A 15,223-nucleotide genomic window follows, 5' to 3' on the forward strand; every position below is an offset into this window, starting at 1 on the left:
TACCTAGGCAGTGATATATATATATATCTATCTATATATCACTGCTTAGATTTTATATATATATATATATATATATATATATATATATACCTGTGCAAACACTTATAAATGGAAATGGACACATATACCTGGGCGTGGACACTTATAGCTGGGCGTGGACACATATACCTGGACGTGGACACATATAGCTGGGCGTGGACACATATACCTGTGCGTGGACACTTATAGCTGGGCGTGGACACTTATAGATGGGCGTGGATACTTATAGCTGGGCGTGGACACATATACCTGGGCGTGGACACATATAACTGGGCGTGGACACATATACCTGGGTGTGGACACATAGACCTGGGTGTGGACACATATAGCTGGGTGTGGACACATATAGCTGGGTGTGGACACATATACCTGGGCGTGGACACATATACCTGGGTGTGGACACTTATAGCTGAGCGTGGACACATATACCTGGGCGTGGACACTTATAGCTGGGCGTGGACACATATACCTGGGTGTGGACACATATACCTGGGCGTGGACACATATACCTGGGGGGTGGACACATAGACCTGGGCGTGGACACTTATAGCTGAGCGTGGACACATATACCTGGGCGTGGACACATATACCTGGGTGTGGACACATATACCTGGGGGGTGGACACATAGACCTGGGCGTGGACACATATACCTGGGTGTGGACACATATACCTGGGCGTGGACACATATACCTGGGGGGTAGACACATAGACCTGGGCGTGGACACATAGACCTGGGCGTGGACACTTATAGCTGAGCGTGGACACATATACCTGGGCGTGGACACATATACCTGGGCGTGGACACATATACCTGGGTGTGGACACATATACCTGGGGGGTGGACACATAGACCTGGGCGTGGACACATAGACCTGGGCGTGGACACATAGAACCGGGGGTGTGGATGCATATACTTAGGGGTGGACACATGTACCTGGGCGTGGACACATAGGGGGAGATTTATCAAATCCTGTGTAGAGGAAGTGTAGTGCAGTTGCCCATAGCAACCAATCAGATTACTTCTTTCATTTCTCACAGGCCTCTTTAAAAATGAAAGTAGCGAGCTGATTGGTTGCTATGGGCAACTGCACCACTCTTCCTCTACACAGGTTTCGATAAATCTTCCTCATAGACCTGGGCGTGGACACATAGAACCGGGGGCGTGAACACATATACCTAGGGGTGGACACATATACCTAGGGGTGGACACATATACCTAGGGGTGGACACATATACCTGGCTATGGACACATATCTAGGCGTGAACACATATACCTAGGGGTGGACACATATACCTAGGGGTGGACACATATACTAGTGGTGGACAGATAACTGGGCGTGGACACATATACCTGGCTATGGACACATATACCTGGGCATTGGACACATATCTAGGCGTGAACACATATAACTGGAAATGGACAAATATAACTGGGCATTGACAAGTAGACCGGGGCATGGACACATATACCTAGGTGTGGACACATAACTGGGCATAGAGACATATACCTAGGTGAGGATACATATAACTGGGCATGGACACCTATACCTGGGCATGGACATTTATAACTAGGCATGGTCACATATAACTGGGCAGAAAGCACACGGTTCCTGGATCAATAGTTACTACTGATTAGAGTCTCTCAAAATCTTCAGATCTGTTCCAAATGAAAATAATGTCTTTAAAGACTAACTCAGGCGAGCTTTACCATTGAAATGATTTACTCAGGAACAGATCTGCCATTTAATAGAACGCAGTGTGGCGATGCTTATGGGTTTTTAGTGGTAGCCGTGTAATCAGAGTCTCCTGTGAAATGAGCGTCTTTTTGCCCCCACAACACTACTGCCTCACTGTTATCATAGGTAACCTGCACTGCAACCAATAAGATCTCTTCCCATATTCTGTAACCTGTGTGGTGGAAATATAAATCTGTATTCTGATTGGGTCAGGGATCGGGAGCGCTTGAGAAAGGGAAACCACCTCCCGGTATAAGGGCCGGACCCCCTCAACAACCCTTACCTTTCCAGTAGACTTCACGCCCTTCCAGACACAGAAGTAGACCAGCAGCCAGCAGGCGAGCAGGCACAGAAGCAGCTCCCAGTTGATAGTTCCCACATCATCTAGACCGCTGGAAAGTCTCAGCACTTTATTCCTGGAAGAGTGATTGCAGTGAGCATCCATGTTTCGGAGACAGGGGAAGGAGCTATACATCATTATGTTAGTCCTTAATGGACTCCTGGTGATGGCTCAAGTAAGATGTGTGAGGTGGAAAAGAAAGAGACGGGACAGACAGGACATAGGTGTAAACAGGAAGGCTAGAATTATTGGGCCTACTGGGCATTTTGAGGGAATTGATATCAATTAAGGTCTATATGGAAAACTAGGGGTGTCCTACTCTGGGCATGGAATGGGGTTGTCACCACTGGCATTGCGGTGAAGATTTATGGGGCATTTGGCGAGAGATTGGGGCGAGTGTTCTGGTTGTCTGATTTAAAGGAGACATCCAGTCCAAGTCATCTCCTCACGTGAGGGTGGTGGAGTCTGTGATCTTGGACCATCATTGGTTTCCAGCCCTTTTTATACTGCTAAGAGATTTCGGCTGCCATTAGTTACAATGGGCCCTTGCTTAGAATTGCAAAGCACCACTAAAGTGACAGGAGTGCGCTATAGACTGTTGTCCTTTGACCCCAGTGATGTCACGTTCTCATCATGAAGGTCATATTTACTTTCACTTTTCCTTTTAGCAACCTACGAATTCCTTTTTCTTAACCCAGTGTTTTTCAACCAGTGCGCCTCCAGCTGTTGCAAAACAACAATTCCCAGCATGCCCGGACAACCATTGGCTGTCCGGGCATGCTGGGAGTTGTAGTTTTGCAACATCTGGAGGCACGCTGGTTAAGAAACACTGCCTTAACCCCCTACATAGAATGTAAATAAAAATGTCTGTGCATTATTTTCTTACATTTTACGTATACTGTTTTTCCAGAAACAGCGCCAATCTTGAACATGAGCCAAGCTGTGTTTGGTATTGCAGCTTAACCTCATTTATTTACATTGGGCTGAGCTGCAATACCAGACACAGCACTCGGACAAGAGTGGCGCTGTTTTCCGGTAAAACAGAAGTCCTTTAATAAAATCAGCCATTGTCTTCAGCTAGAGGTTTAAAGGGTTACTCCGCTCCCCAGCGTTCGGGAACTCAATGTTCACATTGAGTTCCTGAACGCTGTGTGCGGGCTTCCGTGTTCACGCCCGCCCCCTCGTGATGTCACGTCCCACCTCCTCAATGCAAGTCTATGGGAGGGGGTGTGACGCCCGTCACGCCCCCTCCTATAGACTTGCATTGAGGGGGCGGGACGTGACGTCACATGACGGGGAGTGACGTCACGAGGGGGCGGACGTGAACACGGAAGACCGCACGTAGCGTTCAGGAACTCAATGTTCTGGACGCTGGGGAGCGGAGTAACTCTTTAATGCCCTGAAACAATATATTTGTGAAGTAGTTTGCCAATTTGGAAACTGGCGTGAAGATTCTAGTCGATGCCAATGTTTCTGGGGGCCCATTGTGCAGAACATGTTGCTATGTGAATAGTTTATGGTGATAAATGGGCAGACAACAACATTCGTTCATGGGCCAATACATTGTACAGGGATGATTTGTTGTATATGCCCTATTTATCTCACTGACGGCATCGTTCTCTGTACTACGAACGCTACACGTTATGCTAAATCCAATCAGTACCTACATATAGGTGTGACTGCAGCTAATGGAGTAGTCCGATGTTAGAAAAAGAGGTCATCTGGTTGTCCAGAAACAGTGACACTCTCCTGTATAGGTTGTGACGGGTATTGCAGCTCTTTCCTATTCAAGTAAAGAAACCATACGGTTGCTTTCACTGCACCTAAAACCGTGGTATACCACGTTTTTTTTTGGGCGGTTAGAGAACCGTATACGGGGCAAAAATGAGCCGACCGGAGTCGGTGTTTGACTCCGGTCGGCTCATTGAAATGCATTACATACGGGCCCGGATGTTGCTGGGATACGGGAGCGCACAGTTTTTGCTCCCCCCCCAGCCAAAAACATAGTGTGAACTTAGCCTAAGCTGAGACTTCTTGTTCTGTACAGATCGTTTCCCAGTAATGCCTTTCTTCACTGAAAAGTATATAGATAACACTGAATCCACCGCCATTCACAGCAGAGATCAATCTCTCCCTCCCCATAGAATGACCTCACAAGAGAGTTCCCAGCAATGTCTCCAATGTATCTAAATGGGAGAGATCCTGTCTATTGTTGTTTATGGTTGGCTATTCCTTATTTGTTGACCGTGTACATTTTAAAGTCATTTTTATGTTTATTTTATATATATATATTGAAATAACACTATATATTCTATTCCTTATTTGTTGACCGTGTACATTTTAAAGTCATTTTCATGTTTATTTTATGTCATGAAATAACACTATATATTCTCTTCCTTATTTGTTGACCGTGTACATTTGAAAGTTTATTTTATATATTGAAATAACTCTATATATTCTATTCCTTATTTGTTGACTGTGTACATTTTAAAGTCATTTTTATGTTTATTTTATATATTGAAATAACTCTGTATTCTATTCCTTATTTGTTGACTGTGTGCATTTCGAAGCCATTGTTATGTTAATTTTATATAGTGAAATAACGCAATATATTGCTCCTTGCTTGTTGACTTATTTGTATACATTTTGATAAAGTCATTTTTAGGTTGTTTTAGGTTTGTTTTCCACTCTTTACTAATACAGTGTCTTTCTTTGATGTTGTCGTTTGTTTGTTTAGTGAAGACTATATTTTAATAGTGTATTCTATACCGTTATTTGTTTACAATTTAACTTTTGATGCACGTAATATGTTTCTCTGTAGTTGGTATTAGGATTTAGTAACTAGTTGAGGGGGAGGGATTTTTCCTTATACTTTATACTAGGGGTAATATTTAGAGAGTCCTGTGTGCAGGTTAAAGAAAACTGACTTAGGACATCACCAAGAAACCGTGTGTCAAGAAAAGAAGGGGAAGGTACACAGAGTAAATAATAATAACAATGGTAATCAAAAAATGGGATAGGCTGTTTTCAGGCTCACATGTTTCAGAATCATGCTAACAAGACCATCCCACCCTGCAGCTGCCAGCGAGAGGCCATTTGATCCGCTCCAGTCCTGGGTTTGCTGGGGCGCAGTGCATGGGCACACTTCCCCTATCACCACTCGCTCGCAGCACTGCAAAAAAACATCATAGCAAGAAAACGTACAAAAGTAGAGGAAGTGAAGTACTGCATGACATTGGGAAACTACAATTATACTGACGATGCACCCAAAAAAGACTAACAATACAAAAATAGAAAGAAAAAAAAAATTAGAAGATTTGACATTGACATACAATAATTAACCCCGTTTATGGACATTAAAGGGGTATTCTAGGCAAAAACTTTTTATATATATATATATATATATATATATATATATATATATATAATCAACTGGCTCCAGAAATTTAAACAGATTTGTAAATTACTTCTATTTAAAAATCTTAATCCTTTCAATAATTATCAGCTGCTGAAGTTGAGTTGTTGTTTTCTGTCTGGCCACAGTGCTCTCTGCTGACATCTCTGCTTGTCTCGGGAACTGCACAGAGTAGAAGAGGTTTGCTATGGGGATTTGCTTCTACACAGGGCGGTTCCCGAGACAGGTGTCATCAGAGAACACTTAGACAGAAAAGAACAACTCAACTTCAGAAGCTCATAAGTGCTGAAAGAATGAAGATTTTTTTTTATTTTTTAATAGAAGTAATTTACAAATCTGTTTAACTTTCTGGAGCCAGTTGATATATAAAAAAAGTTTTTTTTCTGGATAACCCCTTTAAAAAACTAAACATTTTTTTAGATCAGGCTTAAGCAATCAGGCTTGCCAGTAGATCGAGTACTACAAGTAAAAGCATGCACTACTAGTTCAGAAGATGCTTTGCCCCAACACGGCTCCCATTGATCTATAGATTTAGCACACATTTTTGGAACCAACACTCAAGACCTTACATAAACTTTAGGCATTAGCATAAAATGATAACTCGCTGCCAAATAGAAGCCACAAAAGTAGTTCTACTTGGGCCCCGTCACAAATGGAACCCTATTCACGTGGACACTGGGGACTTTCTGTACCAAAAGTTCTCAAAATCATAGATTAATACAAAATATAGCTTTCTAAATATGGGAGAAAACATATTATCAGGTCTACAAGTAGGGTTGCTACCTGACCGGTATTTAACCGGCACAGCCGGTATTTTGGCCACCCTGCCGGTATTTATATATATATATATATATATATATATATATATATATATATAAATAAATAAAAACGGCAATGCAATGGCCGGTATTTATCCAACCAATCCTCCAACTCCCGGAATGTTGCGCCATAACCTATACCAATGTTTCCTATACCAATGTTTCCAATGTTTCCTATACCAACTCCCAGCATGCCCTGATACAGCCTGTGGCTGAGCAGCTGCCCCAAACGAAAACTACAACTCCCAACCGTTGGCTGTCCGGGCATGCTGGGAGTTGTAGTTTTGCAACAGCTGGAGGCACCCGTGGTTGGTACAGGCTGACCTATACTCTATACTATTATATAGTCCAACATGCTGGGAGTTGTAGTTTTCGTTTGGGGCAGCTGCTCAGCCACAGGCTGTATCAGGGCATGCTGGGAGTTGTAGTTTTGCAACAGCTGGAGGCACCCCTGGTTGGGAAACACTGACCTATACTCTATACTACTATACAGTCCAACATGCTGGGAGTTGTAGTTTTCATTGGGGGCAGCTGCTTAAGCCACAGGCTGTATCAGGGCATGCTGGGAGTTGTGGTTAGTAACTAACTGCAACTCCCGAATTTAATGGGGAAAAAAAGCGATCAAAAAGTCCCATCAAAACAAAAATGGTTCTGTTAAAAACTACTGATCGGGGCACCAAAAATGAGCATCATACATCCCCGTATAAGGAGAAATAAAAAAGTTATAGGGGTCAGAATAGGACAAAATTTCTCCTGCATGTGTATCCTGTGATGTCACGCATATATAATTATGCAAATTAGCATGGCCGGTATTTTTTTATTTTTATTTTTTGCTATCTACAAGACCTGGGTTGAACTTCAAACTCATCCAAAATCTTTAGACTGGCATTACTGTAGGGTTTTCTGGGCAAACATGGGCACTAAAGGGCACCCTATAGCATGAAAGAAACAACCATGTGGATGGAACTGATATTTGTGGATTAATTTGCTCTGGAGGGATTTCTATGGTGTTATATTATATTGAGAAGAGCAAAGAAGGAGGAAAGATGGTGGCACCATTGAAGGCATTCTACACATCTCTATGTATGGAGTACAGGGGCAGAACTATACGTGGTGCAGAGGAAGAAGCTGCACCGGGTCCCAGATGCCAAGGGGGGCCCAAAGGCACCTCTGCCCCATAAAGGAAGCACCAGTATTATAAATGGTGCACAGTAGACATGGGGTAGTTACAGATTTTTCATTGGGGCCCCAAAGCTACAAGTTATGATTCTGATAGAGTAAGCAGATGGGCAACTCAACCTTAGCTCTGTGAAAACTTAATGTAATTGGGGAAGGATAGGAGACCTCCAAAAAAAGGGTCATAAAAATAGAGAAAATAGATACAGCACTCTCTTCTATGGAGCTTAAAGGGGTACTCCGGTGGAAAACTTTTTTTTATTTAAATCAACTGGTGCCAGAAAGCAGATTAAACAGATTTATAAATTACTTCTATTAAAAAATCCTTCCAGTACTTATTCTATTCTGAATACTACAGAGGAAATTCTTTTCTTTTTGGAACACAGTGCTCTCTGCTGACATCACGAGCACAGTGCTCTCTGCTGACATCTCTGTCCATTTTAAGAACTGTCCAGAGTAGAAGAAAATACCCATAGCAAATATATGCTGCTCTGGACAGTTCCAAATTTATCCGAAGGTCCTTTCTAGACTGAAACTTTATGTTACAAGAAAGCTATTTATATTTTAATATAAAAACAAGTACATGTATAATCATGTGACTTACTTTAAATGGGTTGACAAAACTATAAGCCTTTGGCAGGTGGGTCGTTGCCCAATTGAGGCTGCACCAGTGGGATATATCAATATGTATAGAAAATAAAAAATATTTTTAATTTTAGAGGTGCATCCTGGGACTCTTAGGTCCCAATACAAGATTTGTAACATGGCTCTTACTTAGCTATGTCTTCCTATGGGGGCCTGTGTGAAACTACTACCTCTGCTCCTCCTATAGTTATGCCTCTGTTTATAAACCCTTTAATATGATTAGATACTATAATGCATAGACTGAAACACTATAATGTATAGAATAAAATACTATAATGTATAGACTAAAATATTATAATGTATAGACTGAAATACTGTAATGTATAGACTAAAATACTATAATGTATAGACTAAAACACCATAATGCACAGACCTCATGGGGATAAGCTGGGCCTAGTAATGCATGCTGGTACAGTGGGGATCAAAAGTTTGGGCACCCAGGTAAAAATTTGTATTAATGTGCATAAAGAAGCCAAGGAAAGATGCAAAAATCTCTAAAAGGCATCAAATTACAGATTAGACATTCTTATAATATGTCAACAAAAGTTAGATTTTATTTCCATCATTTACACTTTCAAAATAACAGAAAACAAAAAAATGGCGTCTGCAAAAGTTTGGGCACCCTGCAGAGTTAATATCTTGTACTGTCCCCTTTGTCAAGTATCACAGCTTGTAAACGCTTTTTGCAGCCAGCCAAGAGTCTTTCAATTCTTGTTTGAGGTATCTTTGCCCATTATTCCTTACAAAAGTCTTCCAGTTCTTTGAGATTTCTGGTCTGTCTGTCACGCACTGCTCTTTTAAGGTCTATCCATAGATTTTCAATTATGTTGAGGTCAGGAGATTGTGAAGGCCATGGCAAAACCTTCAGTTTGCGCCTCTTGATGTAATCCCCCATGGATTTCGAGGTGTGTTTAGGATCATTATCCATTTGTAGAAGCCATCCTCTCTTTAACTTCAGCTTTTTCACAGATGGCATCAAGTGAGCATCCAAAATTTGCTGACATTTTATTGAATCCATTTTTCCTTCTACTCGTGAGATGTTCCCTGTGCCACTGGCTGCAATACAACTCCAAAGCATGATTGATCCACCCCCATGCTTAACAGTTGGACAGAGGTTCTTTTCATTAAATTCTGTTCCCCTTCTTCTCCAAACGTACCTTTGCTCATTCCGGCCATAAAGTTAAATTTTGACCTCATCGGTCCACAGAACTTGTTTCCAAAATGCATCAGGCTTGTCTATATGTTCATTTGCAAAGTTCAAACGCTGATTTTTGTGGTGAGAACGTAGAAGAGGTTTTCTTCTGAGGACTCTTCCATGAAGACCATATTTGTACAAGTATCTCTTTATAGTGGAATAGTGTACCACAACTCCAGTGTCTGCCAGATCTTTCTGGAGGGATTGTGCAGTCAAACGTGGGTTTTGAATTGTTTTTCTCACAATCCTGCGAGCTGTTCTGTCTGATATTTTTCTTGGTCTTCCAGATCTTGCTTTAACTTCCACTGTTCTTGATGACTGCCATTTCTTAATTACATTCCGAACAGAGGATATTGACATCTGAAAAGTTTTGCTATCTTCTTATAGCCTTCTCCAGCTTTGTGAGCGTCAACTATTTTCAGTTTCAGATTTCTAGACAACTGCTTAGAAAAACCCATGGTGCTGATTGTTGGGGCAAGGTCAGATAAGTCTGGGCATTTAAAACCTTTGAGATTTACATCACCTGGTCTTCCCAGATTATGACTGAAAACAATCCACGATACTGGCAGGTATCAGCTTTGCAAAGGGGGCAGTGCATGCTATAAATTCTGCAGGGTGCCCAAACTTTTGCAGACGCCATTTTTTAGTTTTCTGTTATTTTGAAAGTGTAAATGATGGAAATAAAATCTAACTTTTGTTGACATATTATGAGAATGTGTAATCTGTAATTTGATGCCTTTTGGAGATTTTTCCATCTTTCCTTGGCTTCTTTATGCACATTAATACAAATTTTTACCTGGGGTGCCCAAACTTTTGATCCCCACTGTACATATAGCTATGTGACAACTGGAAAACCATTAGTTGCTTAAGCCTGATTTGGGGAGTTATTGGAAGGACATACTACCCCCCATGGTATCACTATTCCCACAGTCATTAAATAGACAGGGTAGCCTGCATGACATCCTTCTTTTTTGTACTATATTTTGGTTATACATTTTTTCACGATGAATAGGTAATCTGTTTGGCTGAATCTACTATATGCTGAGACATATGTCTCGAGACATCCTGCAAACCCCTCCTACTGTGCCCCCGCATCCCCCGACACCTTCCCATCCTCCCGCAAACCACCAATCTACTCGCATATTAACCTCTTTGCGGCTAAGGCCATCCTTGCAGCAGAGAGGTTAAGTAACACTTGCAGGGTGGATGATGCTTGGCCAGTGCATGATCCCTTTACACCATAGTGTAAGTCTGGAGGAATCACTAATCTTTAGACAACATGCCCCCATTTCACGGTGGTCCACCTTTGGACAATCCCTTTGCCTTTGTTCCACATCTAGGTAAGAGATTTATTATCTACTCAAAAGGTAGGTGGTTATCTATAAAGGTAGACAACCGTGAAAATAATTTCTATGCCACTAATGGAGCATGGGTGACCATAAATCTATTTTTCAACAATGTTTTGGACCGATAACATCAATAAAAGATAAAACCATTGGTTTCCGAATTCCAAAAGTATTATAGGCCATGACTATAACATGAGGGGGACATCTTGTTTTCTTAAAATGGTACTCTACTGGCCAGCATTCGGAACTAAATGTTCCGAATGCTATTTTTTGCGCTGTTGGGGTCGGCCACGGCCTTCGTGACATCACGGCCATGCCCCCTGAATGCAAGTGTATTCAGGGTGTGTGGCCGTGATGTCACAAGGGGTGTGGTCAACCCCGCAGCGCAAAAACAGCATTTGGAACATTTACTTCCGAAAGCTGGCCAGTGGAGTACCCCTTTAAAAAGTTCTAAATACTGTCTGAGATTTCATGGGAAGACCTGAGGGGTAGGTGCATGGCTTGTGTCTTCAATATTCTTGAAGGAGTCATGCTCCACCCCCTCAGGTTCTGTCCTGTTTTGTAAGGCGTGCTCCTTTAACTCATGTACTTCCAAAACCATCCACATGCTGGAGGCAGCCATTTTGTGAGCCAAAGTAAAGTGTAACCTATCCATTGCAACACCTATAAATTAATAATAGCACCAAACAGTGCCTACATAATACCCCCCATACATTCTAATATAATATTGCCCTTAAAGGAGTACTCCCGTGGAAAACTTTTTTTTTTTTTTTTAAATCAACTGGTGCCAGAAAGTTAAACAGATTTGTAAATTACTTCTATTAAAAAAAATCTTAATCCTTCCAGTACTTTTTAGGGGCTATATACTACAGAGGAAATGCTTTACTTTTTAGATTTCTCTGATGTAATGACCACAGTGCTCTCTACTGACCTCTGCTGTCCATTTTAGGAACTGTCCTGAGCAGCATATGTTTGCTATGGCAATTTTCTCCTGCTCTGGACAGTTCCTAAAATGGACAGCAGAGGTCAGCAGAGAGCACTGTGGTCATGACATCAGAGAAATCTAAAAAGTAAAGCATTTCCTCTGTAGTATACAGCCCCTAAAAAGTACTGGAAGGATTAAGATTTTTTTAATAGAAGTAATTTACAAATCTGTTTACCGTAACTTTCTGGCACCAGTTGATTAAAAAAATAAAAATAAAAAGTTTTCCACGGGAGTACCCCTTTAAACAAACCCTTAGTAACAGGTAATTTTCATTTCCATATCACTCTCAAAATGGTTGCCTTGTATTTCTATGATGTCTATGACTCCCTTTGTAGAGTCTTCAATTATATCACAAAGTCCAAATGATATCAACAGATAAAAAGTCACTTACTCCCAAAATTCTGTAATTGGAGATACACTGTCTGCAAGCTGATCGCAGGTCAGATTCCCGTACGTTGCATTGGCCGTACCGTTGTTACAGTCGCCATGCCTGAAGATCTCTACACATTCCGGGGAGTTCCAGGTGTTGTTACAATGTGACCAAGGCAGCACTGAATTGAAGGACTTTACCAGGTAGTAAACACCCCACGTTAAGATCATGATGTAATACGTGTTGCAGAAGAAGACTATCACCACAGACGCAAATCCGATTCCTGCAGAGAAGAAACGCTCAATAGTAAAATAAAAGTCTAAAACCAGACACGAGAACACAAGACAAATTCCATATATCCTAGTGTGGCCCCGGCCGAAAAGAGACCCACTGCAACAAAGCCACCATGAAGTCGGCTTATACAGAATAATCATAATGGAGAACCTCTTATTGTTGCCTGGGTCTTTGGAAGGCTGGGCCAGGTCTTACCCAAGATTAGAGTTGCCACCCTGCCGGTATTTTTATATTAAAAATACCGGCAATGCAATGGCCGGTATTTATCCAACCAATCCTCGGACTCCCGGAATGTTGCACCATATACTGTACCAGATTTTTCCCAACAAGAATTCCTCCAGCTGTTGCAAAACTACAACTCTCAGCATGCCCGGACAGCCAACGGCTGTCCGGGCATGCTGGGAGTTGTAGTTTTGCAACAGCTGGAGGCACCTCTGGTTGGGAAACACTGACCCTATACTTTATACTACTATATAGTCCAACATGCTGGGAGTTGTAGTTTTGGAACAGCTGGAGGCACCCCTGGTTGGGAAACACTGACCCTATACTTTATACTACTATATAGTCCAACATGCTGGGAGTTGTAGTTTTGGAACAGCTGGAGGCACCCCTGGTTGGGAAACACTGACCTATACTATATAATACTAAATAGTCCAACATGCTGGGAGTTGTAGTTTTGCAACAGCTGGAGGCACCCCTGGTTGGGAAACACTGACCCTATACTTTATACTACTATATAGTCCAACATGCTGGGAGTTGTAGTTTTGGAACAGCTGGAGGCACCCCTGGTTGGGAAACATTGACCTATACTATCTACTACTATATAGTCCAACATGCTGGGAGTTGTAGTTTTGGAACAGCTGGAGGCACCCCTGGTTGGGAAACACTGACCTATACTATATACTACTATATAGTCCAACATGCTGGGAGTTGTAGTTTTGCAACAGCTGGAGACACCCCTGGTTGGGAAACACTGACCTATACTATACTATCTACTACTATATAGTCCAACATGCTGGGAGTTGTAGTTTTCATTTGGGGCAGCTGCTAAGCCACAGGCTGTATCAGGGTATGCTGGGAGTTGTAGTTAGTAACTAACTGCAACTTGTGAATTTAATTAAAAAAATAAAAATAAAAAAAAAGATCAAAAAGTCCCGTCAAAACCAAAATGGTCCTGTTAAAAACTACAGATCGGGGCGCAAAAAATGAGCCTCATACATCCCTGTATAAGAAGAAATAAAAAAAAGTTATAGGGATCAGAATAGGACAGAATTCAACCCCCCCCCCCCCCCCCCCGCATATGTGTATCCTGTGATGTCATGCATATATAATTAATTATGCAAATTAGCATGGCCGGTATTTTTTTGCAAGAAAAGTGGCAACCCTATCCAAGATATATGGTACATCAGTATCTAGAAGTGACCTGGCTGTATAGGAATGTTTATTAAAGTATAAGACTATAAGTAATATTAAAGGGGTATTCCAGGAAAAACCTTTTTTTTAGATCAACTGGCTCCAGAAAGTTAAACAGATTTGCAAATTACTTCTATTAAAAAATCTTAATCCTTCCAATAATTATCAGCTGCGGAAGTTGAGTTGTTATTTTCTGTCTGGCAACAGTGCTCTCTGCTGACATCTCTGTTTGTCTCGGGAACTGCGCAGAGTAGGAGAGGTTTGCTATGGGGATTTGCTTCTACTCTGGACAGTTCCCGAGACACGTGTCATCAGAGAGCACTTAGACAGAAAAGAACAACTCAACTTCAGCAGCTCATAAGTACTGGATGGATTAATATTTTTTTAATAGAAGTAATTTACAAATCTGTTTAACTTTCTGGAGCCAGTTGATATATAAAAAAAAGTTTTTTTCTGGATAACCCCTTTGAAGTATAAGATTATCGGTACAGAGGTAAAAGTCTCACCTAGGCCCCCTGGTCCTTGAGAAAAGCCGAGGCCCTTGTGCCATATACACCATTATTATGAGGAACACATGGCAGGTGCTGCCCTATTACATATTAGGATCTGGGGTCCAGCAATGTCAAGTTACACCTCTGCATTAGTGGCTCCACCCCTGCCCAAAGGCAAAAGCTACAAGCCCTTTGAATCACATGTTCAGAAATAGAAAACCCCAAATAAGCTAAGATTGGGTAGAACCTAAAACCACATGCTCAAATGAAAGGTCATAGGCCGCACCTACAGTATGACCCTTGACACAGAGCCGGCCGTGACAAGCACATTAAGATTTGTCAATCAAGCAGATCTCTGGTCGCCGACTATAATCACCTCTAACAGGGGATTACGGGAGGATTATACGCACCAAGCTGAAAATCAGATTCTGGATACATTAAACCCAGATGATTTCATAAACATTATAATGGACCATTGACCTTTAAAGGGTTTATCCAGGAAAAAACTTTTTTTTTATATATCAACTGACTCCAGAAAGTTAAACAGATTTGTAAATTACTTATATTCAATTTTTTAAATCCTTTCAGTACTTATGAGCTTCTGAAGTTAAGGTTGTTCTTTTCTGTCTAAGTGCTCTCTGATGACATGTGTCTCGGGAACCGCCCAGTTTAGAAGAGGTTTGCTATGGGGATTTGCTTCTAAACTGGGCGTTTCCCGAGACAGGTGTCATCAGAGAGGACTTAGACAGAAAAGAACAACCTTAACTTCAGAAGCTCATAAGTACTGAAAGGATTAAGATTTTTTTAATAGAATTAATTTACAAATCTGTTTAACTTTCTGGAGCCAGTTGATATATAAAAAAAGGTGCAGGGAGCCTTAAATACTCACGCCCCGCCCTGAGGTGCAGGGAGCCTTAAATACTCACATCCCGCCCTGAGGTGCAGGAAGCTTTAAATAC

The 15,223-nt window shown here is 41.6% G+C and overlaps 1 protein-coding gene across 3 annotated transcripts in view; it reads right to left on the reverse strand.

The window, feature by feature from the left end:
- SLC6A8 (solute carrier family 6 member 8) overlaps positions 1-15,223 on the reverse strand; it is an 88,692-nt gene that overhangs the window by 36,597 nt on the left and 36,872 nt on the right. For all 3 annotated transcript variants that reach the window (XM_056540248.1, XM_056540247.1, XM_056540246.1), the window contains exons 3-4: positions 12,088-12,349; positions 2,060-2,192 (exon numbers count right to left, since the gene is read on the reverse strand). In XM_056540248.1, coding sequence (XP_056396223.1) covers positions 2,060-2,192; positions 12,088-12,349 — 395 coding nt within the window. The remainder of the gene's footprint in view (positions 1-2,059; positions 2,193-12,087; positions 12,350-15,223) is intronic.

This window comes from Hyla sarda, chromosome 9 (assembly GCF_029499605.1).
Source record: "Hyla sarda isolate aHylSar1 chromosome 9, aHylSar1.hap1, whole genome shotgun sequence".
Classification (NCBI taxonomy): Eukaryota; Metazoa; Chordata; class Amphibia; order Anura; family Hylidae; genus Hyla; species Hyla sarda.